A 27,778-nucleotide genomic window follows, 5' to 3' on the forward strand; every position below is an offset into this window, starting at 1 on the left:
GCAAGATGCCGGCTCGAGAACACGCATGTGCGAGGAGGGCAGGCAAGCTTAAAGCCTGACTCTCCTCTGATACTTGCGCTTTGCGTTCTAGTATTGTTCCGCTTCCGGCCGTTTTCACTACCGGGTTACGTCGCGTCCCTCACTTCCTCCGTCAGTTCCATCGAGCTGTTCCTTGTCGCTGTGTGAGCTGGGACTCCGGATTACCTGGAATCTTCTCCCCCCCGTTCCTGATATCCTCCTAACTACATGTCCTGACACTGATTTGGACTTCCTTATCCCCGCATCCTGCTAGCTGGCTAGACATATGAGTCCTTGTTCCTGTTGGTGGGCCGGACATTGCTCTTGGTCGGTCCGCTGGCTGGCCGTACTATTTGGTTCCTGGTTCCGCTAGTCAGCCGGACTTCTGTGCTGTTTTTTCCGCCTACTGGCCGGACTCCCTGGCCTCTGTTCCCGCTGGCCCGCCGGAATCAGTGACTCTTCCTAGACACTTTTGAACTTTAGAGGGTTTTCCTCATCAGTCCGTGTACACGGTAACAGCGCCGTTGGCGCTGCATTTTTTGTTTTGATTCTATAAAGTTATTGTGGTACTTGCCTGTACAAGGTATCTTGGGCATGGCAAAGGGGTCTCTCGTCCCATAATGTACAGGATTTATCCTTCGTGGCATATTAAGGATGCTGTTAGCTGCACATAGGTGAAATCCACAGGTCATTGTTCCTCATAAAACTTGAGCAAGCTCAGGTGGGCAGCTTTCTTAGTATTAGATTTAATTCTAGAATATTAGCCTGTTTGAATGTTCACAACTTTATTTTTTCGTGCACAGACAGATGCTCGCTCAAACACTACACCATCTATATCTTTGTTTATACACGGAAGAAGGGAATATTAAGGTAACCATAGAAAAACTTTGAGTATTGTTAAAGGGTTAATAGATTGTCTCCTAACTTATTGTCCCTATCTTTCCAGCCTTTTGTTTGTGACAAGAAAACCTGTGGGATTGAGTTGCATCGAGGGATTTCTTCCCGTCCTTCCCTTGTTTTGTTTCCCTTCTTCCCCGGATTACCATTGTTGATTGACTATACTCAAGCACAATAGGTGATTGGGAGAAGTAGTGGACCTTTCTTCCATTCCGTGGTGTTTCTGCAGAAACAAAGGTCAGAATCTGACATCTACAGGCTACTAGCTCCAAACCCACATACAACACACCGGAATAATGAAACAAAAGTAGAATCTGAACCTAAATCTAGGAATTTTTCCTTTGAATGGCATAAGATACATAAAACGACTTTTACTAACAAAATCTCTCCTGTACTATTCCAGGCGAAAGCCATGCAAATTTAAAGAACATATTGGATCCCGGAAAGGATCTTCAAACTTAGCCTCAGTCAGAGTCCTATATGCTGGAACTGCAATACACATATCGGGGATCTAGCTCACATGCTCTTCCACTGTTCCAGCCTACAAACATATTGGGATAATATTTATAAATGCATAAACAAAATATTCATCACTATCAAAGGAGAGAGAGAGGACTAGGTAGCTAGTTCGTATCCCCAGGGTTTTTTATGTGAAATCAATAAGGACTAGCCTATTTGTGAATGTGCATAGACTCAAGACTGTAAGGCAGGGTACAGAGACAACAAGAGGTTCAACGCAGACAGTGACCGAAAGATTCGGGCCACTCCTCTGCCGGACTACTCCATGGGGCTAATTTGGCAACAAGCCAACTAATGCTCTAAGAGGGAATCCCCCTCACACATGTAAAGCACCTTAGCGAGTGCTACACATTTTCAAAATTACACAATCACTTAAAATTAAGTAATCTGCACCTACAAACTTTGGTCCTGAGGAAAGCCAGTTTTAATCATAAAGGCCTGGCTGAAACATGTAGACCACACCTGGATGTAGGAGACCCTAATTAACACTCCTATAACATCCATCAGCCTTTTTTAATGCTAACAGTGAACCAGTTATCAAAATATAATTTATCCTCGGGTACTTGGATCCCTGTATAGCTTTTAAACTTTCACTTTCACATCACTACACTGCACACTCAGAAACATACCTGCCCCGCTGTATTCAGGCATCGAAGCACACCCGGGACACACTCGGTGTCACTGGGTGGGCCCGATGATGAAGCATGCCACCAACCAGGTCGGTGGGTGAGGTCTTCATGAACAAACAAAAGGGTTTGTACCCTGTCTTACAGTCTTGAGTCTATGCAATTTCACATATTCGGCTAGTCCTTATTGATTTCACATAAACAAAATATTCAACATTGGCCCCCCCAGGGAATTCTCCTACATTATTCTGAGACTTTTCAACCCAAATCTTTCATCTGAGTCGGACCGTTGCCTGTTGGACCTAATGCTCACACTAGCCTGCAAAATAATACTCCATAATTGTAAGAACTTCAAAGAATACTCTTTCAGGAAATGGCAAGAGTGGTTGTCCTTTCTCAGAGGTGCAGATAATATTTCCCTACATTCTTCACCCTGGCGCCATTCCCTTAGGAAGCTATGGAAGTCCCTCGATACCTTTTCATTCAAGTTTGACCCTCCTTGAACCAAATGACTCTGTGTGAACCATTTCTTGCATTTTAATGTATCTACTGACCTCAATGAACAGAAATAAGTCACTCTCCCTCTGGATTGCTATCACGTCCTATTGAATATCCCCACACATGGGTACTGTTTTCCACATAACGGATCTCACACCTGCCCCACTATATCACTAATATGAAATAAGGCAGAGGTTAGGTGAAGATTGGGGAGAATTACGTGTTTATTGATGTTCTAACATTTAAGTCCGTCCATCGATATGCCGAAGCTTCTCTATTACGAATTTGGTAGTTCTAATTTGATATTCTGGCAACACCTCCTATGCAATTTATATTTCTTCAATTATATTTTTAACATGCGACACATGATCGCACTAAACAACAATGTCGATAACGAAAACAGTGCACGATTAACCTGATCGCACATCCAAATGCCATTTGATTACGTTGCCTCTCTGCAATTCCTCTGCCTTTTTGTTTTCCATTGAGTTAATCATTTATTATTATTATTTATGTTATCATTATTTATTAATTGGTTATTATCATTTATAATCACAACTGTAACTATATTTCAGCTCATGCCACCCTGTATATTTAGTTTGTTCTTATATGTTCCTGTTTTTCTTGAAAATTCAATAAAATTATCGGAAATTAAAAAAAGTCACCATATTTGAAGACTAATAATCACATGCTAAAAATAAATAATCATACTATCCCTGAAATCAGGGAAAAGTTATTTAAAATGCATTTGTTATCAAGAGTACTTTAACACGAGTTGAGTTTGTATGGGGGTCATGCATTCACTGACCCCTGACACTTAGGGCAAGTTTTGCAAATACTTGTAGGAGTGCGATGCTGCACGACCTGCAGTCCCCCACAATCCGTTGGGAAGCTGTTGGTCGTGCCACTCACAGATTGCACCACCACAAGCAGCAAAAACTCTTGCAAATTAGCCCTAGAAGTGCATTGTTCTTCAATCATTTTATCAGAGCGGCTCCTGGCGGTTTTGTTTTCCATTTCCTTTCCTTTTGTGTCTCTGTCTTTCTCTAGGATGCAGCGTTCCCAGTCTGAGAACTCCAATCCTTCTGGTATAGTGGGGGTTATGGGGGATCTCTTAGTCCCCCACGGCCCCAGCCAGCTCCCGACACGCAGTTCGATAGTGAGTGTTATGCTTACCCCTGGCCACTAGCCAATCCTGGGGGCACTTAAGGGAAAGGAGGCAGAACCCTGCACACTCCGTCCTCTGATTATAGTCAAAGGTCACAACCTCTAAAGTGGCATAACTTGGGCCTAGTTAGGCTGGTTTTCATGATCTTGGGCTCATTGTATGTGTGGCGGTGAGCTCTAGTCACCAGGAATAGTTTCACCAGAGCCTCCTGGACTCAAACTTATGATACTATGAAGGAGGTTGGTTTTACCAGCTGCATGCGCCAGCCTCCTACACTGCCTAACCTGCCTCCCTAGACCATCTTGCAGGGCAACCAGGAAAGCAGTGGAGTCCAAATCTTCCCACAACCAGTCATCAGGGATTGTAAGAGGACCAGCATCACTGGCCCTGGAGAGACTCATCTGGGCTTGGGGTCAGCTGCAGGCAAAGTCCTTAGTCTATCATAGTAGGGCATCTGGGGTCTTCTCCTTCCAGTCATCCTTGGGTCTGCTGCAGCTGCCTACCAGTTTCAAAGTTGCAAATTCTGGCTCACCTTCATGTTCTTGGGATACCCCTTTTATGTCCAGTGAAAGCCTGTGGAAGGGTATACCTCTACCCTGGGTTTGGCTTCATCGTGGCTAGTGAAATAAAGACATGGTAGGTCTAGTGTCAGGTTCCTTGGTGGTGTGTTGGGGGCAGGTTACTTTGAAGAGTAATCAGGAGGGGTACGGCTCCTCCTCAGATATCCTTTCAGGAAGACCCACTGCCCGCTACGGCTGAGTGCCCCCCCCCCCCCGAATATTGCCCACATTTTCAGGAATAAGCTTGTTATCATTATACTGGTACTTGAGAAAATGTGGGATGATTCTTCAAACACAACAAGATAATATATAACAGTATTTTAAAAGTCAGGAAGTACTTATACCAGGTTGTACTGGTGTTGCATTTGAAAAGAAAAACGTGACTTATTGGTCAGCACCTATTGACTGAGAAATAAGAAAATATCTTCTCACCCCTCTCTCTTTCTCTACAGGTACAGTCATTCAATCTCTGCCGTTCTCTGGTTCACGAGAGATCACCAACTTCAACAACAACCATGGTATGTGTAGTAGTCTTATGAGTGAAATGCCTAATGAGGCAGGCACCTATCAATGTAATGGGAATGAGGAACTCCTTGGAATCTGAGCAGTATAGTAACATCAGCCACTTGGTGCGGGGGCCCTTGAGCTCCAGGGTGCCCCCTCTTGCAATGGCCATGGGTCAAGAAACCCTGGCCTGAGAGCTAGCGGCTGGGTCAGGGGGCCCTCTATGCACTTTGCAAAGTGGGCCCCCTCAAGTTTAGTTACGCCACTGAACCTGAGTAGCACAGTTTCAAAGTAGAAAAGCCAAAGCGTCTTTCAAGCACTATTTGCAGACTCATACATTTGGATAGGAACAAGGATGGGAGGTAGGGGATTCTGTGACCGTTGCCGATGGCAGTAGAAATGGTAAGGCTGCACAACTTGTGCTGCTGGGCCCTTTACACTACCTTTGATACTATTGACATTGGCATATTCCTAGAAAGACTGATGTCAGTTGTGAGTTTAGATGAAAATTCCCAATGATGGTGTTCATCTTTTTCAAACAAGAGGGTCTTGCAAGTCAAGTCCGTAGATTTCTCGGTTTCTTATTTGAGGGATATAGGTCCCTAAGTCTAATTAAGTTGTCCCATCTTGTTCACTGTAAATGTAAAACACCAACATGACATATTGACACTGATGTTCTTGGGTCTAAGTCCAAGTAAAACTGTATGATGTTGGGAGACGTACATATCGGCATCTCACAAAAGGCCGTGGCTTTGAACCCTAGTTTATCCTGTAAGAAAATGCCAACTATTTCACTAAGGATTGTTGGTTCTTTTTCTGTATTTTGTAGAAATTACATCCATTTTGGAATATGTACAGAGATCTGCTAATGTGATGTTTGGCTCCTATTTAGACAATTGCAACTAACTCTTGCTAGGGGTGCCTACATAGATAATTGCTAGATAGTGGAAGATGTATAATTATGCAGCAAGAGCAGTGGTTGGAGTTTCCTACTATGTAGATGCCCTCCTCATTCTGCAAACACTCAAGCCCTTTTGCTCAACTAATTGAATTCAATGCATTAATTATAGAGCATTGGTGCATACTTTCCCAGATCCCTGGAAGTGTTGTTTTCAGAGGCACTCCCACTCTCAGGAACGTCTATGATTGCATATGATTTTTACATGTTTTTTTGATCTAAGGGTCAGAGCAGTAGTGTGAAAGGAAAGCATTCGAATCAGAGGGGCCTCTAGTGGGGGGGCGTGTCCAAATTCTAGTGAAGGTGAAAGGTGCCCATGATACTAGTCTAGATGCTGAAAACAGAAACGGGGAAACTCTTTTGTTCAGCAGGTTGTGAGGTTGGGGACAAATATGGTTAGAGGGCCTGGATCTCGCTTAGAATTCCCCCAGCAAAGGAGCCGCCTTAGACTTTTCCTACACATTTAGGAATTGTGCTGCAGTGGGTAAGTTGCTGATCTTTTTATCTAAAGACCTAGGTTCTAATTTGAGAGTTTGGCATTACTAACATAATGATGTATCTTTAGGACAATCACTTGAGGTCCCTGTGCCACAAAGTGTCAACTTGTATAATACAAGTATGGAAAGTGAAGACCAAATGTAAAGCATGGAGTTTAGCAATCTAATTTACATGTTCACACTCCACACCACATCCTTGTTTTTGTAAGCTGCTCTTTTATGGACCCCATTCACCATACTGATCGGGCTACACTACAAAATGTTCCTGGAAAGGTGCTTCACTACTCCTTGGAGCAAGGTCTGTACTGTGTTAATTATCTAATTAAACACAGTCATGATAAACCAATCTTTGACCTCTTTGAAATATTGCCCACTTTACACTTAGGGGGCCATATCAGACATCCATAATCCGGTACCACCTGAAGATTATTATTAGCCACTGAGCACAAGCTGTTTCATTGCTCTACTGGCGAGGTATCTCAATTGACTCTGTACCCAACATGGAAAACCCGTGTGTAATCACAGATCTGAATTACAGCTGAGTAATCTCAAGCATTGGATTTGCAAAAGGTGATTTAGAAAAAGTGGACACTAATAATAATAGTGACAGAATAAAAGAAAATTTGATCTGTGGTGTGTAGTATGAAAACAATAAAATAATTTTAAAAAACAACGCCTTTCTCTTCTAAATAAAATATTTTGGGGCATATTTACAAGCCCCTTGCGCCACTTTTGCATCACTTTTAACATGGGGAAAGTAACGCAAAAGTGGTGCAAGGGGCTTGTAAAGCTGCCCCTTTGAATGTAAATTATAGATCAGAGTCTTTCCGGGTTAAGCCACGTGCTCTTCCCACAGGGAGTGGTAAACAAGGAGAGGTACATCAACAGCACCACTGAAGTATCAGATTGGACATGACCGTTTTTTATGGGAAACCACTTGTTTCATTGATCTCTGCAATGCTCTCTTTTCCATCTAGTGAAAGCAGTTGAGCCACAACCACCCTCACGGCACAGAGTGAACCCGAACTACAGCTACAATCGAGGTATGTCATGATGTACCTGCAACATCCTTCAAAACCTCAAAACCTCTAACAGTTTGGTGTCTCTTACAGGATGGGATGCAATTGATTGCTATCATAATACAAGCAGGGTGTATCTAAGGTACAATTTAGAATCAGTGCAAAGGCAGTGATTAAAGCATTTTAGAGCCTTGCTCTTTTATATTTAGGACAACAAGTAGCCAGTAGCCTTGCGCCTTCCCCTTCAATGACAAGTAGCTCATAACCTTACACCTTCCACGCCGATGCCATATAAAGTCCAAAATATATCCGATAGGGAAAATATATTGTTTAAACTAATGAGGTTAGAGATCTATCCTCTGTTTCTCCACTTAGTCCCTGATTACGACGTGGAAGTACAGGGTGTGCTATTTACTATACCTGTTAAATAGACCAAAGCTGCATTCTTTTCTGAACGCAATAAAGTCCTTTCCAGAGTTTTCCTCTGCAAAATGAGGAATTACATACACAATATCTTTTTCCCCACCAAATTTTGCTTGTATCAGAATTTACAATATATTTTCCCCACATACATTTTTTGCTGGTTTGACCTGTGAAGTTTACAGGTATGTGTAAGAAACTGGCTCTATATATAGGCCCTGGGTACCTGGTTAGCAGGAGCCCAGGACCACACTCATTCAAAGAACATCAACACTTCAGCAAAAAGTGGGGGCTTACCATGCAAGAAAGAGGGAGCTTTCTCTCAGTATGTGGTAAAATCACCACGTTACTCAGAATGATCAGAATTTACCCCAACCCCATAATCGTGGCATATGGCATTCATTCAGAGCCATCAGGAAAATATAATTTATATATCAGTTAAATGCTGACACCTAAATACCAAAATACCTCCTATTTCGTGTTTTTCTCTGAGAATGGCCAATTGCATGTCAAATTGGTAGGCTTCGCACCAAATTCCACATGCACCAGAAAGTTCTCAACATGTGTTTCCCTGAAAAAGTTTGACAATCTTGAAAAACAAATTTATCTGGAAAAAAATTGCTGTGGTGCACTGTTTACCTCAAATCTCAGAATTGGAAGTATAGGGGTTGGCATACAGATTCGAATTCATCCACATCAACTGTAGTAAGTTGAATTTGCAAGCAGAATAATATTAAGTGTAGGAGACACTCCAGGGGTTAACACACAGGATAAACATGGGCGGAAATGGTGGATTTCAACATGAGTACTACTGAATGTCTAAAAATAAATTATGACTTCAATCTTTGATCTATCTGCTCCCCCCAGTCTAACAATTGTTTTGTGACCGTTCACATTACTTAAAAAGCAAAAGTGACATCTCAGAATAAACATTGCAAATGGGGGTCAATCCTTTGCCACAAACAGTACTTCACAAACTCTTGATATACCCTTCTGGAAGTTGAGATCCTCCCAAGAATTTGAAATTACTGAAGATACATTCAGCTTTCAAGAAAACTGGTACACCTCCAGTTGTGTGCAGCCCAAAAGCCATTAGTATAGGCCCCAAGCCTTAGCATTAATCATCACCAACTTCATCAGCAAATCACTCTCTATTAGGCAAACCCCACACACAATGACACATGTGATTAGCATATTATTGATGCAGATGTTGAGGTTTTATCTAATTTCAGATCCATCTGGGTTGTGTGACAAGTTTAGCAAAACCTGTGTGGTTGGTTCTATATACAACTACCCACCTCAAGATTAGCAATCAACTGAGTGAATCCATCAGACATCCATCTCCTTAGGTAAGAGTTACTCACCACCCCAGATAAAGGATATTTTGAACCTGAATATTACAAAGGCCACCATTCAGTTTCTCCTGCTGAAAACCACAAATTCTCCTTAACAGTCCAATGTTGCCTGCTGGCCTAAGTGACAATGGTCCAGTTTACATCCTCCATTGCTAACCTTGCTCATCAAGTCGAAGTTAGTACCTTCCTCTCAATTAACACAGCAATCCCCTTTGACATCTCATTTGGATTTTTTACCATATATAATTGGCTTCTCAGACTCACATCATTGGAATCCGTGCCATCAGCTACCTGATGCATCCAGATCTACCTCAAACTGCAGGAGCGATCACGTTAATACTATGAGGCAATATAGTGTCAGAAAGAAGAAAGGGGTCTTTGTGAATAGCAACAGTTATAGGTCAAGCACCTAGGCACATTGACCCTTCTCTGAACTTTTTCTGTCATCTAGCTGGGTTCAATTGACTCACCAATAAAGTCAGTTCCAAAAGTACAAAGCCTAAGTTTCCTATTTGACAATAACCTTTACTTCATCCCTCGGTTAAAGAGTCATCAAAATGCATTGTACCAACCACAACTGCAGAGGAGTATCCACTCTGTTTTTTTCTTGCCCCACAACAAAAGTGTCCTGGTCCTAGCTGTAGTAATATTCCAGAAGCTCGTTTGCAATAGTTTGTACACAAAGCTTTAAAATGTATTTATTATTAGGATACAGGTTCCAAAATAATGCAGCTCGACTAATATTTATCTTAATTACAAACAACACATCACACAACTGTGTTCAATTTAGCACTGAATTCTGGTCAACGGGAGATCTAATTTGTAAAACTGTTTGTATTAAATGCCATCTTAGGATTTTCGGGGCCCCTGGCAAAACTAATTTTGGGGGCCTTTCTAAGAAATACTTTTAATTATATTTCCTGATAATTCAAGCTCACATTATGTTGAACAATACTAAATTATATGTTACATTTTAACAGGGTCACACATAACACTTAACTTATTTCTTGCCTGCCACACCAAATATTGACACTGGTTTAGAGAGCTAGAGGTAGGCAGAGAGGAAGAGAGGTGTAGGTAGAGCTATAGAATATACTAAGGTCAAATAGAGAGAAATCTCAGTTTTCCAGTAGGCCCCATAGAAGGTGGAGGCCCAGGGCAATTGGCCACGTTGCCCATACCTTAAAACATTTCTGTATATATTGTCCACAAATGCCTCCACCATCTTGATGTTGCACCAACCTCCTAGTTGTTTGACACTGTTTTGTATACTTTTATTAGCCATCCATCTAGGACACCTGTCAATGTCTTTTAACAAGGAAGACCAAAGGGAGAGATGTTAGTAATAGAGTTGCCCTATCAAGAACTTGTAATAAGGAAGGCCAAAGGAGAGATATTGGTATCAGGGCTGCCTTATATCACACAGGGAGTCAGAGGACAAAAGCAGTCCAAAATGGAAGCACTACACAGGGTAACGAGCGAGGGTAAGGCTGTTAAAGAGCAGTTGGTCAAGAACCAATTCAGCATTCAGAATAACTAACATCCCGGGCATTTGACACATACAGATAACAACATTAATATCAAAAGGTGATATGGGGTAAAGCCCTCTGGAGCACCAAATGCTACAAATAAAGAACAGTAAGTTCCTCACACACAATTGCTGTTACAGATGCTGTCTGGCAAATGTTGATATGTTGAGCAAACCTGCAAGTTTAGTGATAACAAGTTGCCAGCTGTGACCAAGATGTCTGATGCAAACAAAACAGGTGATGGACCGAATGTGGATCAATGTCACACATTCAACCCAGTCAAAAGATCTGGGCCCAAATCCATCGTTTTTTTGCACTCCACACCACCCTGGGTTAGACAATGGCGATATGCAAATCAGCTCTGACCCTGTGCCCCATGGGAACAGTCCAGTCCGAACTACAAAAGCCATGTCCTTCCCAGAACGGAATCAAGCATCGGAGGACCGGACCGGTTTCGAGGTAACACCTCTCATCAGCCCGGCTAGCTTGACTCCAGTGGTGTGGAGTGCCTGGGACCCACGTCTGAGCATCCCCAGTGCACTTATGGCGGCAATTGCAAACAAAACAGGTGATGGACCGAATGTGGATCAATGTCACACATTCAACCCAGTCAAAAGATCTGGGCCCAAATCCATCGTTTTTTTGCACTCCACACCACCCTGGGTTAGACAATGGCGATATGCAAATCAGCTCTGACCCTGTGCCCCATGGGAACAGTCCAGTCCGAACTACAAAAGCCATGTCCTTCCCAGAATGGAATCAAGCATCCGAGGAACGGACCGGTTTCGAGGTAACACCTCTCATCAGCCCGGCTAGCTTGACTCCAGTGGTGTGGAGTGCCTGGGACCCACGTCTGAGCATCCCCAGCGCACTTATGGCGGCAATTGCAAACAAAATGTCTGATGATCACACAGGAACATTGAAGGCAGTACCAGTAATGGTGAAAACATGAAAGACCAAGGCAAGGGCAACCAAACATTTCACACTAGGAAACTGGGAACTAAGGCAGAAGGGATAGGAAGGCAGCACTCTGGGACCAAGAACTAAGGAAGCAGGGAAAGGAAGGCAATGGGTGTGAAAATGTTAACCACAGAAAACAATTATAGCTAGCAAAATAAGGTTGAATTGAATAAGTGCTAGTTCATGAAATGGGGAATCACCGCTACATTGTACTAACTATGGAAAAAAGGATGCACTGCAAAGCAGTTCAGGTGCATAAAGCAAGGGTGTACTGTAAAACAGTGCTAATTCAAGAAACAAGGATACACTGTCTGCCTCTGAACATATATGGTAGAGTTAATCTGGTCAAAATGACAATTTTCCCCAAAATAACTTTTCTTTTTAACTCCATCCCGCTTTCATTTGATTCTAAGGACATCGCTTGCCTCCAAGGGAAGATCGGTTCGTTTATATGGGCCGCAAAATCATCCAGGATTGCCTGGAAGAAACTGAGGAGAGGGTTGAGGGTGGGAGGTTTGGCCTTATCTGACTTGTTTTTATATAGTCACGCCTTTCACTTTAAGAATTTCAGGATATTGGCTAACTGTAGGAAGGTGGATACCTGACTATGGTTACCCCAGATTTTTTTGCCTTGTGTTAAGCTTGTTTTCGACTTAGTTGGCCTGGTTCCCTGCTAATCAGGGCCCCAGGCTATCTGCTCTCTCCTTAAAATGGATTCCATGTACCCTAGGTGCATAACTAAATTGGCTTGGGTCACCTTATCAGCCCCTGTACAGAGCACTATAGGTGCCCAGGGCATAGGTGCATCCAAGGCCTACCAGGGGCTGCAGCATATCTTTTGCCACCCCCGGCTGGCTATCCAAAATTGACACAACTGGCTGATCACTCAGCTGGGGCAAGGTGGTGTAATCACCCCTTGCTTAGATATAGTATACCTATATCTAAACCTATATCTGAACACATATATGCCTATAAGTCACTCCTATGGCAGGCCTTAACAATCCTGGAGGCAGAGTGCTTGGTTTTATGCGAGATGGTGCTCTAGCATGAGCTGAGCCTGTCTGCAGCTGTCGGGACCAATTCCCTAAGCTGTTCCGGGATAATGCCATACCATATACTATTAAGTGCATTATAATCCATCGCGGTTATATGTTAACTTTGGTTTGGCTTTATCAAAACATGCCGTGTAAGGTGTCATACGATTTGGAATACTATCCCCTCGACAGTCCTGTTGACGGGAATAGCATTCCACCCCTCTAGAGGGAGAAGACATGTTACTTTACTAAAACGCGGTTGATTTTAAACAGAGCCTCAGCATCACAAAATGGATGCTTCTGCCACAGACACAAGTCTGACCTCCTGCTGCCGACCGAAACTCAGCAGAGGAGGCCTGGACAAAGGGTTTCCTGTTGCGGGGAGGTGTCACACCACCCCAGACAGGAGATAGTGGATTGTAGCAGGGAGGTTTGAAAGAAACCAGACACTGCCTGGGAAGCACAAGGCTTCCCCTTGCATATTCCGGTCAAACCGGTTCTGGGGCTCACCAGCCCCAGTCCCAGCGTGACCCTGGACAAAGGGAAAGGGGTGTATCCACCCCCTTCCTGGGTCCCACCCATAGGAGGGACCTAGCAGGAGATCCAGCCCACCAGATTGGTATAAGAGTGGGAGCAATGCCCAAGCATTCAGATTATCCTGACTGAAACTTATGAAATGAAACTCTGGACCCTTCGATATCCTACTCGACTTAGAAGACTGAAGAATCTCCCTTGTGGTCATGGAGTGACCACCCTGTGCAAACAGGCACCATCCAGCACCTTGACGTTTGCTTTGTTGCAGTTCCCGCCCGAACTCGAGCACCAGAGTTCAACAAGATCAAGCGTGCCTGCCTTCTAACAGCCCTATCCACAGTCCCTGCAAAGCTGAGACCCGTGGAGGCGACCGAAAGCGTAGGGCCTACCATCTTGGAAAGACCACAAAACGATGACAGTGCAGCCCACAAGTTACCCTCGAAGCTGTGCCTTGGGGTTTGAGAAGCCCCAGCCCTGAGCCTCTCTTGCACCAAAGCTCACCCCTCTTTACTCACCGAGTGCTGCGTGGGGCCCTTCTGCATCTTTTAGCTCAACGCATTGGACGGGTCACTTGCCAGTTGGCTTGTGGCCCCTGTGCCCACGAACTTTGAAATCTGACTCGTGAGTCTGGTTGCTCCAGACTTGCACTCACTCCCCTGAAAAGGAGCGCCCACTCTTACCCTCCTGGTCCGAGTATTAAGCCATCTTTGAATCCTGCATGAGTTGCGCTTGCCAAGGGTTGTTTGCTCCGAACCGGAAGCCGACACCGCCGACAGTGAGAGCCTGCGTGGAACAGATCGTGATCCACTCCTGGACATCCTCGGTGCCCCAGAGTCCACGTGGCAGCGGAGAGAAGCTTCTTGACATCGACCTGATTGCGCCCGACATTGCCTGGTTCCTTCCTGGTTCCACCCTGGTCACTGCTGAGTGACCCAGACTCTGTCCCCTCTGCTTTCAGATCATCTATATCTTCGATCCACCCTTGGATCACACCGGACACTTCTCTTCTCGACACCTGCAGCATCTTCAGCTCCAAGCACCATCAACCTGCGTGACGAAACCCCACACTACTTCGCACCTGTGCACCCGCTTCCTGTGGGTGAGGTAACTCAGCAACGCCAGTGTTCCCACACTGGTACACACCTCTAGTGTATGTGTCTAAAGTTTCATCCTTCTAGGTTAAGCGGAAGTCTCCTTAAACAGTAACTTTATAACTTTTACGCACCATTGACTTTGCATTGGTGCATGTGTGTGCTTTAAGCGCTGCACCCGATTCCCGCGGGCTTTTCCCGACTTCAGAATTGCTAGTCCCGATTGGTCCCAGCGATTCCCTAGGCCCTAGGCATAACCACTGTTCGATTGGCATCTCTTATACCACTTTCTTAACCCCTTTGATGCGTGTGACAAGGTCAACTCGTCATGGGCGTTACCTGCGCTGTGCGTGTGATGAGTTGACCTTGTCACGTAACGCGGGATTTTTGAAATCTCGGCACTCAGCGGGAAAACCGCTAGCGCGCATGCAGTTAATATATGGTTTGCGTGGCCCCCCGGCCTCATCCATAATTGTGCAACTTTCATATGTTTAACTGTGCTTTTGTTTAAACGCTTGTGCCTCTGCACTCATAAAGAGTACAGAGGAGTATTCTAGTAATAAATACATATATTTTTATAATATATACTTGTGTGGTGTCCTTTCATTTGATATTACAGGATTGTGATTGGTAAAACAGCTTGCTTAACACGACATCTTGAGTTAAGCCTTTAAGGCTGCTTAGTCCATGCTACCATTAGGATAGCTTGTCTATAAGGTTGACTTACAACCAGACACCATAAGGGATTGTTTGGACTGATACAAGGTGGTTCCAGAATTGGGAACATCATATATCAGGCCAACTTCTCACACTAACAAATTAGATTCTTCTTCACAGGGCCGTCTCTTTCAGGCATTGTTACATGACCAACCACAGGGTGTTGAATATTTTCTTTTCAAATTGGGGGAACAAAAGTTTTATAAAAAAGTCCGCCTTAAGAAGTGGGGATATGTCCGGAGAGTGTTGGGGATACCTTATTACAATCTACAGGCACCTATTTGGGATTCCCCTGGCACTCCGGAATGCCTTTTAGATCAACTGTCGCAGCCACTTAAAGCAGCTTGTTTTAAAACATGGGGCGACCTATGTGTAAATACTAGGCTTATGGACTGGGATTCCTTTGTGAATTTAACCAACGGTTCCCTTACTAGATTTAAGTTCTACCAGTTGTCCGGGTGGTGGGCAAGACAGGTATGGGGGACCGGGGAAGATACCCAGATCTTAGATTCCATCTCCAGGGGGGGGGAGTCTGGAAGCGAGAGGTCTCCTTCTGGTACAGGACACTTGTTGGAGTAAAGGACAGTTTGAACTCTGAACTTGAGAGTCTCTGGGGCAGTGTTCTAATCGAGAATGCTGATGAGGTACAGAGTCTTTGGGCTGATGCTTTTACTATGTCTCAGAGAATAATCAAGCCGGCAAATCTCAGAAGGAATCACCTGTTTACAGCTTATAGGGTATATTGGACACCAGCTAAATTGTCTAGAGTAACAGCGGATAACTATTACTGTCCTAGATGTAAACACACAGCAGCGGACGACCTACATATGCTTTTAGATTTCCCGGAGATTGACAGATACTGGGCGGCAGTTTGTGGCTTCTTAGAGGAGGTTCTATTATCACCGAACACCTGTTGCCCTAGATTGGTCTTCTTCGTCCTGCCACCGTGCTACCTTATGAATGATGCGACCTCTCAATTCCTGTTCTATGTGATAGTTATCGCTAGAAGGGAAATCTGTAGAGAATGGAAGTTGGTAGCCCCACCTAGATTCGCTGATTGTTTAAAAAACATCATGATGATCAGCCAGTCAGACATGGCCTGTGGCGGAGCAAGTGCTAATAAAATCTGGTCGGCACTAGAGGTCTGGTCGCGGGAATAACTACGGTCCAATGATTATGCCAGAGGTTTGTGGTCCGGTCCTCCCTGGTACATGTGTGGGTCCATCAAGGTAAATGGGAGTTGGACAAGGAGACTGCCTACCTCTGGGGGAACTCTGTAGGCCGCACACATATCCGGGGGCGGAAACTAATTCTGTTTGTGTGTAAGCCGCAGAGAGATCCCATCTAGAACATTCATCTTCTGGTAGCATGTATGAGGACACAAAAAAAAAAAGAAACAAGGATACACTGCTAGACAGTACAGATTCAGGTAACAAAGATGCACTGTGAGATAGTTAAGAAACAAGGATGCACTGCAGAATAGTGCAAGTTCAGGAAACAATGAATTGCTCAGGCATAAAAAATAGGAAACTTGGAAAGCAGACAGGCGCGCAGGACATACCAGCGGTGGGGCGGGATGGGGGATGTTGACAGACGACGGGATAGGGAAAGTAAAATAAACAAGTATGTGCAATGCAATCGGTCTCACCTTTGGGACCTTGTATGTATTTAGCTATGCAGCACATTAACCTGGGTGCTGAAACATCTACTGTTCTTTAACATGGAGGGAAAGTAAGCACCAAACTGCGTGACAGGCCAGGTATGGGAACGCATGGAGAGAAATATTGCCTTTCAGAGGGTAATCAGTATGGTAATGGTAAAAGCTCTGTTTTTAATACAAGCATTTGCATTGCAATAGATATCGCATTTACGCAAGTTTAAGCTATTGGTATTGTAAATGACAATGCCTATTATTTTTGGTCTGTTTTTTGAAACATAAATTAAAGGCATTGTCATTTACAATGCCAACAGCTTAAACTTGCATAAATGCAAGACCTATTGCATTGCACCATTTGACTGTTGTAGAGGAGCAGGCACAATTCACAGTCTCTGTGTTTAAAGCCATCTCTGATTGCAGACTGAGATAAGGTCGGCCCCACTGTGCAGGTGAGAGAACCACAATCTGCTATATAGGAAAGAAGTAACTTTTGAAAGCGCACCGTGGCTGCTTTCCAATGGAGCAGCCCTTCGTAAGACAATGAACCAGTTCCGGCCTTTAGTTTTCTAGATGACTTCGTTTAACATTTGAAGTCCCAGCATACAAAGACAGGCGTGGATTGATTAGTCACCCTTCCTTTTTAACGTGGCTACTTTCACTCTCACCCAGTCTCCTTTTTCTAGGCTCACTTCCTGCACATTCCGTCGCTTGTTGTAGTGCTCAGTATATGTCTCTTGTGCTCTCTCCAAATTCCTCTTCACTATCGCAGGTGACCACTTGCTCTGTATTACCATCTGTCTCCACGCAATGTTGTCCTTTGTGAACGGCTCTCTTCCCCTTAGTATTTTGAAGGGACTGTAACCTGTACTCCCAGGCGTAATGCGGTATGCCCACAGCATCTTGGGTAGCTCTTTTTCCCAATCCTGTCCATCGCTTATGGCCGCTTGGATAGTTCCCATAATGACCCTGTTGAAGCGTTCAGCCAGTCCATTCCCGGCTGGATGGTATATGGGAGTGTGCTTGACTTCTATACCGTTTCTAGACATGAACGCTTCCCACTTGGCTGAGATGAACTGTGGCCCGTTGTCACATGTAATTATCTTGGGGATTCCTTCCTTCACAAAGATCGCATTGAGGAACGCTAGCACCGCTTCAGTGTCCACTGTTTCTCTAACCTCCACTTCCGGCCATTTGGAGTACCTGTCCACTAACACTATGGCATATTTCTGTACTCCTTCCATGTTCAAGATGGGTCCTATAATGTCTATGGACACCATTTCCCATGGGGTACAGGAAACTTTCCCAATTGTGGTCTCAACATGGTTTGTGTTTTGTCCGCTTTGGAGCACGAGTCACAGTTCCTCACATATCTTGTATGCTTGTCTCGCTAAGGCCTTTGTTTTAGTGATCCCTTGGTGTCCCTCGTGCAGAATTGCCAACAGGTGTTCTACCAGTCCTTGGGGAGGAATGACCTTGTCTCCCCTCATGAGAAACAGGGGGTTCTCTCCCAGGGACAATTCTTCTCTCACCTCCAAGTATTTTTTCATTTTCTCTTCTAGGTGCCTTTTCTCCGGCCATCCATGTGTTACGTATCCCTTTATCGCTTTATCGCTTCTATGTCTTCATCATCTCTGTACGCTGCAGCCCACTCCTGCTCGCTGATGACCTGCTCCATATCTTGCATAGTTGCTACCATGTACCCCTCCCATCCTGGGGGTTTCTTGGTCCTCTGCTTTCTCCTTGGCAGCCGCTCTGCTCAAGAAATCCACGACTTTGTTCCTGGGTCCTGGTAGGTACTCCACCTCGTACACGTAATCCAGGAGTCTCAAAGTCATCTTTGCTATCCGCGGGGTGGCATGTGCATGATCACTTGATGTCAGTACTTTAATTAACGGCTTATGGTCTGTGCGCATCAGGAATTTGGCTCCCCATAGGAATTGTCGGAAGCGATCCATCGCCCGTACCACCGCTAGCATTTTTTTCTCAATAACATTGAATTTTTCTTTATTCGGTGCCAAGGTTCTGGATGCAAAACAGATCGTGGATACTTCCCCTCTGCCTGATCTTTGCATCAGCACAGCCCCTAGGCCTCGGTCGCTGGCATCCGTTGTGAGTATGGATTTCGTTTCATGGTCGAAGCCCTTGAGTGGTATAGCTAGAGCGTGCGGCACCAGTCGCTCATTTCCTTCTTCAGGGCTTCAAATTCCTCTTGTTCCTCTCTGCCCCATTTGAATCCGTTCCTTTCTTTCAACAGCTGGCGCATGTGGTGTGTCTTGGTGGCGAAATTTGGGATGAACTTACTATAGAATTCCGCCATGCTGAGGAACGACCTGACATCTTCTTTCTTCCCAGGGCTTGGCGCCTTCCTTATCGCCTCCATGTTTTCTCTCTTGGGTTCAATTCCTTTCTCGCTTATCTCATGCCCCAGGTACGTCACTGATGGCACTCCAAACTTGCATTTCGCCCACTCTGCGGTGAGACCGTTGTTCTGTAACACCCTTAGCACGGTGTGCAATTTCTCGTTGTGCTCTGGTTTTCGATTTCCCCATTATGAGAAAGTCATCTTGGAAGTATTGTACTCCTTCCACATTTTTGAATAGTTTGTGCATTAGTTTTTGAAACACAGCTGCCGCTGACGCCAATCCGAACGGCATTCTTACAAATTTATAACATCCAAATGGTGTTATAAAGGATGTGAGGTGATTGCAGGTGGGATGGAGTGCCACTTGATGGTATGCAGATGACACATCCACCGTTGAGAACCACTTTAGGCCTTTAGTCATTGCGAGCAACTCATTTATTCTTGGGAGTGGGAATTTGTCTATGAGGATGTTCTTATTGAGTTCTCTGAGGTCCACACATAGCTCACCTTTCCATTGGGTTTTTGTGCTACCACTAAGGGAGACAACCACTCAGCACTTCCGATTGCCTCAATTACGCCTCCCTTCTCCAATCTGTCCAATTCCTCTTGTACAGCTTCCCTGCAGCGGAACAGAATGTTCCGGACTTTGTGGCTCACTGGTGTGGCTCCTTCCTTCAGGCGTATCATGTGCTTGAATTTGGCCAGTTCTCTGATCTTCCCATTGAACACCTGTGGGTATTCTCTCTTCCACGCGTCTCCTTCTTGTCCTCTTTCTGTGTCCATAAGTAATACCTTCTCTATACCGCCGGGATTCAGTTGAATTCCTTGTGCGCCCTGGTCTTTCCATCCCAGTACTGAGGGCCCCTTTTCGGCCACATACAGTTTACAGTTAGCGTAGCGCCCTCTGAATTCGAATGGCAACGGGCAAAACCCCAACGTGGGTATTCTTTGTCCTTTGTAGGTGACTGGTCTCAAATCCATCGGGCGTAGTTCTTCCTTTATTTCGTTCAAGAACTTCTCCTCCCACACTTTTCTCTGTACAATCATGATTGGAGCACCTGAGTCGGCTATGAAGTCGATCTTCACACCTCCTATGCTCATGTTGAGTACTGGTTTGTTGGATTCCTTGCAATCCACATCCAGGACTTGGGCGTCCATATATAATACCTCTTCGAGGTACTCCTTCTCAGCTTGCGTCTCGTCCTCCTCTGGACTGCCCTGGTCAATATATTTGACAGCCGCTCCTTTGAGTTTCCGCCTGCACACTTTCTCATAGTGTCCAAATACGCCGCAGAACGCGCACTTTGCTCGAAACGCTGGACACACTTTGTCATTTCCTGAGTGCGAGGTGCCACCACACCTGTAACAACTCATCCTTCTCTCCCCACTGGTCTTGGTTGAAGCACTTGTATTTTGTGGGCCTCTCCGGTTGTGCTGGTACTTTGGTGGTCCCTGTTGTTTGGCTTTATCTCCTTTGTTGAGTACCATCACTCTGCACACCGCCTGAGTGTTCCCTGTGTCCTTTCCGGCTGCTTGTGCACATCGTTTTGATAACTCTGCTTTCTTGACTAAGGCCCAAACTTCTTTGAGGGGGGCATCGCCATTCACCCATAGTTTCTCTTGTGTCGTCGCGTTCGACGTATGCATGATAATTTGATCCCTTACCAGTTCGTCGTGCAGGTCGCCAAATTTGCATGTTAGTGCCAGTTTTTGTAATGCCGCGACGTACTCGTCTATGGTTTCTCCACTCTCCTGCTTCCTTTGGAAGAAATTGCACCGGTCTATGGCCACACATTCCACAGGTCTGTAGTGCGTGTCCAAGTCCTCTATTGCGTGTCGGAACACATCCATGTCTGTCGCTTCTCTCTTGAATTTCACCAGGTTGTCAAATACCCTTAAACCCTCCGGTCCTAGATTGTGTAGGAGAATTTTCTTCCTTCTCGGGCTGGATATATTTAGCATCGCTCTCTTCCTCCAGAGCCTCCAAGTAATTTGAGAAGTATCGCTTCCAGTCCTCCCACGGCATTGTGGGTTCTCCTCTTTTTGGGAGGAAGGGCATCATGTTTGCGAGGGAAGTGGACGGTGTCGCCATTTTCTCGTTTGCCCTTGTGGCCACCTGGGCGAGAACGCTGCGGCTGGGCGGGCTGCCTGGTGCTTGCCTGGCATCCGTGCCTTCTCCTTGGTCTTGTCCGCTGTGTGCACCTCCCGCAGCTCCTCCAGCGTCCAGGATTGCCTGCCGACCAGTCCTGTGCCTTCTGCTAGGCTCTTCACCTTGCTCCAGCCGATCCGCCAGTTTTTTGCGTCAGTGGGTCGGTGGCGGCGTTATTGTGAGCCAGCACCTTTTTCCCGCCTTGTTTCCTGGGTTGGGCCTCGTCTATGGCCCTACAGGTTGTTTTGCGCACGTCGTGAGTACTTGTCCCCAAGTCTGCCCTTGCTGCGGGGTTGGCCACCCTTGTTTCTTCTGGAGGGTGTGTGTGTGTGGTGCCTACCCGTCTGGGGGGCGCTTTGTGGGCTCTGCTTAGCGCCGGCCTCATGCGCTACTGCTTGTCCTCTGCCGCGCTCCGCGGGTGCTCCGAGTCTCTGTGGCGGTTTGATTCCCTTTTATTTTTTTTTATTTTATGTGGGCTCTCTTCGGCGTTTTCACCTCTAATGTTTCTTCACGTGCTTCTTTTACTTCATTGCCGTGTCCCGCTTCGTCGCCATTGTAGGAATGCCCCTTACCGCTCAAAGTATACACGGAGCCTGAATGAGTGTTCAACACGTTTATTCCACGGAGCGCCGGGACAGCGCGCCTTTACTCTCTGCCGGCTCGACGCCTAACAACATGGCTGCCTTCCGGTTCCGTTTCACCCCTTCCGGTTCCGGCCTTCGCTCGGGAAAGGCTAGACCGTCAGCACAGTTACTCACACAAATCCTCTAATGTTTTTACAAACGTCTGATATGTGCATGCACAGGACATGGTTTAGGGGTATCACTAAGAAGGTGCAGTAGTGTGGCTCACTGGTTAGAGGCGGCAGACCCGAGAGCAGAGGACGGCCCGGGACCAGGGTTCGATTCCCGACGCGGCAGGTTTCTGGACCAGGGTCAGCGGACTCGATAATTCTCTCGCCTCGGTGCCCACTCTGATCAGCGATCACACTCGGCAACTCTGGGCATAAGCTTGCCTCATCTGCACTAACGGCCCCACCAGACCGCCGGGGATGCCTGGTCTCACCCTGGAGATACCCATTAAGGGACCATCTCTCAGGGAAGCCAGGAAGGGTTTCGCAGCGGTCGAAGCGCGGATATACTCCTCCGGGAGTCGATCCTAGCGCTATATAAACTTGCAATTAATTAATTAATTAATTAATGACAAGAGCTGTGCACGAATTAAATGCAGACCTCGGGTTTCTGAAGTCCCATGTCTGAACCGCTTACCCAGTTCAGTTTTTGTATTAGGCGAGTTGACCTGTTTAATATATTATATAGCAGGGACTAAAAGTCCCAGAGTGCAAAGCAAAACCCTGCAAGTTCAACAATTAGATGATGAGAAGTCACCGAGCAGCACCACTGGGCCAGGCTTCACGAAGGCTGCCGTAGCATGGCAGAACTCTTCGATAACTCAGCGAGTTCTCACCAGCAGCTCTTGATAACAGCAAGAGTCAATCCCTAGCCGAAGCACTAAACGCAACAGTGCATCTGCCCTATAGCACAGCTCTGATGCAGCTCTCAGCTTGCCGAGGCACTGAAATATTTGTAACATTTCAATGCGGAGCCGATCACTTAGTTTTGCAATTTGTTCCAGGGTTCCTGCTAAATCCAGAGCCAAATGGTTCGGGGCCCACGTGGCCACGGCCACCTTCTGCCCTATTCCTGATTCTAACCGTGATGATTAAGATATATCTATATTGATTTAAAAGGACAAGGGACAAGCTTGCTCTAATGTTATCCCCAGTGGTGTGATCCACGTTACCCAGTGTGTGACGGGTGCCCCCGAGTTAGACTCCGCTACGTAATAATATGGGCTGGCCGAGTGTACGCTCGGCTAGCACGTGTGTGTGTTAATAAATAGCCCAGGTTCCCTGGGTGTGGTTAGTAAGTTACTGACTACTAACAGAAAAACATTGTACGGCTCTCTGTGTCCCTGTGACTAGGCCCAGAACCACATGCGTCTTCTGCAGCAGGTTTCTGCTTTCGAGGCGCTCTACACTACAGCTTGCACTTCCGAGCCAGGCGGACTGTGCTGCCGCTGCTGCTTCTAATCAGATGTTGGCAGCCGAAGGGGACCCTGGAATGTGACCTTCTGGTGCGCATGCGTACGCGGTAACTAGCGACCGGACATCGCGCCCATGTAACATTTAAATGACTGTGCATGCTTTTGCACAGACACTCTACCATCCTATGCCAGCTCAAACTACTTTAAAAACAAGCATTTGCAATGCAATCAGATTAGCATTTACGCAAGACCTATTGCATTGGAAACGGGACAGCGGGCAAAAAGGCATGAACTGGAGTGCGGGGGGGGTAGGCAGAGGGTCGAGAAGTCACGGACTGTGGGAGGGGAGGGGGGAGACATAGGAAGAAAATATTGTTGAAAGTAAAGGGGTCAGTAGCCATGGAAGGATACAAATGATGACATGCTCGTCATAAGGAGGGACTAACAAGCCTACAGCCAATCAGAAGGCAGAATTTAGGACCTAAGCCATTTAAAAATATGGGCGGAGAGTGGGCGGAGCTTCCACAAAGCTTCCACGCTATACTGAATACTGCATGCCTCGCACATGTGCTGCAACTCTAGGCTCAACCTAAAATAAATAAAACCACTTACCTTGTGCTCTCTGACTCGCTGATGCAGCATGGCACAAGGTAAGTGGTTTTATTTTAGGTTGAGCCTAGAGTTGCAGCACATGTGCGAGGAAGGTGTATTCTAGAAATTCAATCCTCAGCGGGAAAAGCATACTGTCGGCTACAAAACCAAGTATGAACCTGTAATGCAAGGCATTTACTGAACTGGAGATTAATACTGGCATATGCCACAAGATCTGGGCTTCAGAAATAAATAGTGTTTGGGAGAAGAAATGTTCTGGTAGTCATACAGCCTGACACCAGACGTAATGGTACATTATGATGTGTGGGTATTCATTTCTGTATAAGACAATACATAGTTATGCCAGAGGAATTGTATATCATATCCAGTTACCGGTCAGTTTGAAAATGGGGTGTGATCAATTAAATCAAATGCCAGTCATGCCCATATGTAATTCAGTGCTTTTATTAATAACAGGAAGCTCCTCCATTATGATTGATGGTGATGCTGAAACTCGTAGAGAACTCCTCCACTTTATGGCAATCAGTGCTTCTCATATACAGCAGTAGGGACAGATGGGTATGCCACTGTGGCTACCCATTTTTGTTATGAGACCATTTGATTGTATACTCGGGTACTGGAGAGTTATGACATGGGGCAGGGATATACAACTACCCATTGTGTGCTGAATAATCATGCCAGAGGACCTCTCAAGCATGCCCTTGTCACTGTATGCTGGACTGTTGTACTGGTGCAGGGCTACGCATTATGTGCATAAGATTGGTCCCAAGCTGAAGTGTCACATTGAGCAAAAACATTATGTACTGGAATGCAGCCCAGATTAATTACCAGAGGCTAAAATTAATTCAAGCATTCAACTCTTTTTTCAATTATTCCATGATACTTCTCAGCAGTGTCATGGATTGCTGCATCATGGCTTTCACACTAATCACTCAATGAATCTAGGCATGCTGAATGATGCCATGTTCAATTAAGTTAGGGGATCACTTCTGTCATGTGAATGCTTAATTTTTCCAGCGACGCTTGTGAGGATCGTGGTGTATTATATGTTATGGGTGTGCAGCCTTACTGTGTAATATACTCTCAAAAATTTCTTGGTTCCAGTCAGGCTGTTTGTAAAAGCTTTAACTCAACCTTTGGTAGCTGTGGCTTTGAGCAGCAAGGATTAAGCAGAGGAAGTAGTGTAAAGCATTTAGAAGCCTGAAACAATGAAACAAGAAAGTCACACAACATGAAAAAAATCCAGAACCAATTTATAAAGACAGATATTTTTATGAACTTTTAGACACCAAGATGAGCCACTGGAGGGTTCTGGAGATATACGTTTTAAAGTAAAACGTAAATCTCAGCTTATTAGGACAAGGAACACACAAGCAATTTTAACCTTAAAGTTTAGAAAGATTTGTGTTAGGTTACTCTGGTTAAGTGGGGCGACCAATCCAACAGAGAAAATATATGGGGAGCCTCTAAGGAGTATTTGGACAGTCACCTGGTCAGCAAAGCAGTCTCAAGTCCAGTTCCACACTTTATGTCAAGACCACCATAGCCTTCATTGGAGTGGTGCTAATGTTGGGGACGCAGGATGCTGAGGATCCTGAAAGATGCTGTGTGTGCTGTGCAGTCAATGGGAGTGTCCTTGTGGTTATTCCTCTGGCCACGGATATGGGGGGGTGACTTTGGCCACAGGGGTCATTGTCCCTCGAAGTCCTGTTTGAGCCAGTAGAAGTCCAGCTGCAGCTGGGCTGCCATTCTCAGTACACAGCTGGTTCAGCTGTATCCTTTGGTGAAAGCTGATGCCCCTCTTTTGTGACCTATCTGGACTAAGATAACACTCCCAGGTTGAGCAGATTTAGGTGCATTTTTTTCTCTCGAGAATCGATCTGTTGGGCCACCAGCATTGGCTAGCAGCAAATCAAATGATGTTGCTACTGGCTTGCCGGAATGGGATTCTTCTGCTTTGATTCCCTGGTGCTGGTTTCCGGGATGTCACCCGACTGACTATTGTAGTCACTCTTTGGTTCTAGGGCTTGGGACTGAGTTTTTCACAAGCCAGGAGCCACAGGCATACTCCTCTCTGTGCTAGCCCCTGATGGGGAAGGTGCAGTTCAACAGTCAGTGCAGCCTCTCTCCTTCCAGGGTCAGTAGGGCAGTCCTTCTTTAGTCCATTCTCAGTTATATTGTGATCTGAGGTCCAGGTTACCAACGGTGCTAATTTATTCCCGGATGTGACCGGGCGTGAAGAATGCAGTCACTAGTCAATGGGCTACCAGGATCCTTCCCGCCCTGTGATGAGTACCAGAGTGCACTAATCTGCCCACTACCAAGATATCTCAACCCTTCCTCATATGCTCGGAACTTGGTAACCCACCGTAGAGGTGTGGCAATCTGTGGGCTACGCACCCACAGCAAAACCACCACTGATATCCCCTCTCTGTTCCCACAGCCAACCTGTCTACCTGAATAAAGGAGCAACCGTTCAAGAGAGTGATCACCCTTTGCCCACCAACCGCAGCTTCACTTTTGAAGCTCGCCTTATGGGCAACACCCTCAGTGGCTTCCTGCAAGGGGGAGGTAACACCTCTCCCTGTAGCAGGCGTCTATTGTTCCTGAGCCTGAGAGTCATTCACACCACTCCCTAGGAGGGGAGAAGGCTGTCTGGCGATCCACAACTGTGCAAGGCCACTTGACAAACTGGGTGGAAACTTTCTAAAAGTTGTTTTTGCTTATAAGTGACATTGAATTCAACTTGGGCATCAAGTTGTGTATTATGCCATGCTTACTTTGATACCTTCAAGTACCATTTTAGTAGTCCCATTCATAAGTTAACAGGACTGAGTGGTCAGCCAAAAACGTTGTGTTAGCCAATGGGTCTACTAACTGTTTTACAACAAAAAACACAATTTGGAAGTTTTACTGTTCTGCCATAGTAAAAGTATTTGTCATATATAAAGCTCCCTGCCTTAGTGATCCATATACCTTCCTTAATAAAGACTTATGTATATTGCTAAGGTAAGTGCGGCTTTGCCGTTGGTGCAAATGGGAAAGTCGAACCTGTAGTTTAAAACTTCTCTTTCCATCTACAGTGGCAGGCTGGAAGCCATTTTGTACTTTGTCACACACAGGGCAGCACAATCAGTGCGGCAGCCCTGGAAGAAGACTCTGTCTTACAAGCCCTGGGTAACCTTGGTACTATATACAAGGGACTTATAGGTAAGTCAGATTATTCCAATGAGGGTATCCAATTAAACATACATTTTGTAAGGGGTTAGAATACTGGGACTGAGGTCTGGTTACCAGGCGTCACTGCCCTCTACGAGTCAAAAAACAAGGTGTATCAGTCCAAACCTTTGAAGGTTATAATGCAAAAAGAGGCAATTCCTTACAACAGTTTTCAGTGGGATGATACTGAATCATGCAAAAGAGATGTAACATTCAGCTATGGTGATACTGAATTGTGCGAAAACAACGACTATATATGCCAAGAGGATTATCATGTCAGTAGTGCTAATCAATTATTTAATGAGGATGTGCAGTTTTGTAATCAGGTTATACTCTTCGGACTCATGGGCTGCTGTGAGTTATGCCTCTGCATCTTCATCCATTATACGAATTTCACTCTTCGTTTATTACGATGACAAATGTTCTTTCAGTTGTACACAACTTTAGGAGTTTATGATTACAGGCTATTAGTCTAGCCTTGTATTGGAGAGACCATGCTATAGGAATGCCAGATGGGAAACGGCCACTACAACGTGGCCGTTTCCACGAAAACCTTAACCACGCATGCATTGCAACGCATGCGTGGTTACAACGAAAGCCTTTACCACGGATACGTTTACTACGAGGTACGTAGTAAAGGCATGTGTGGTAAAGGGTACAATTAAAAAAAGGGGGGTGGGGGTCTCCCCCCCCCCCAAAAAAAAACTCACCTGAAGTCGAGATGTGCAGGCAATCAGCGTCGTAAAAGAGGAAATGGAAAGAAACTTCCGCTTCCTCTTTACGACGTACGACGTCACCACAGAAGAATTCGTGGAGAAGGATAAGCGTT

At 45.5% G+C, this 27,778-nt stretch overlaps 1 protein-coding gene across 1 annotated transcript in view; it reads left to right on the top strand.

Moving 5' to 3' along the window:
• The window catches only part of LOC147683540 (uncharacterized), a 250,716-nt gene that overhangs the window by 92,474 nt on the left and 130,464 nt on the right, over positions 1 to 27,778 (top strand). The window contains exons 2-3 of the mRNA XM_086943932.1: positions 4,739 to 4,804; positions 7,223 to 7,288. Of these exons, the coding sequence (XP_086800058.1) occupies positions 4,739 to 4,804; positions 7,223 to 7,288 (132 nt within the window). The remainder of the gene's footprint in view (positions 1 to 4,738; positions 4,805 to 7,222; positions 7,289 to 27,778) is intronic.

Source organism: Lissotriton vulgaris, chromosome 11, assembly GCF_964263255.1.
Source record: "Lissotriton vulgaris chromosome 11, aLisVul1.2, whole genome shotgun sequence".
NCBI classification, from domain to species: Eukaryota; Metazoa; Chordata; class Amphibia; order Caudata; family Salamandridae; genus Lissotriton; species Lissotriton vulgaris.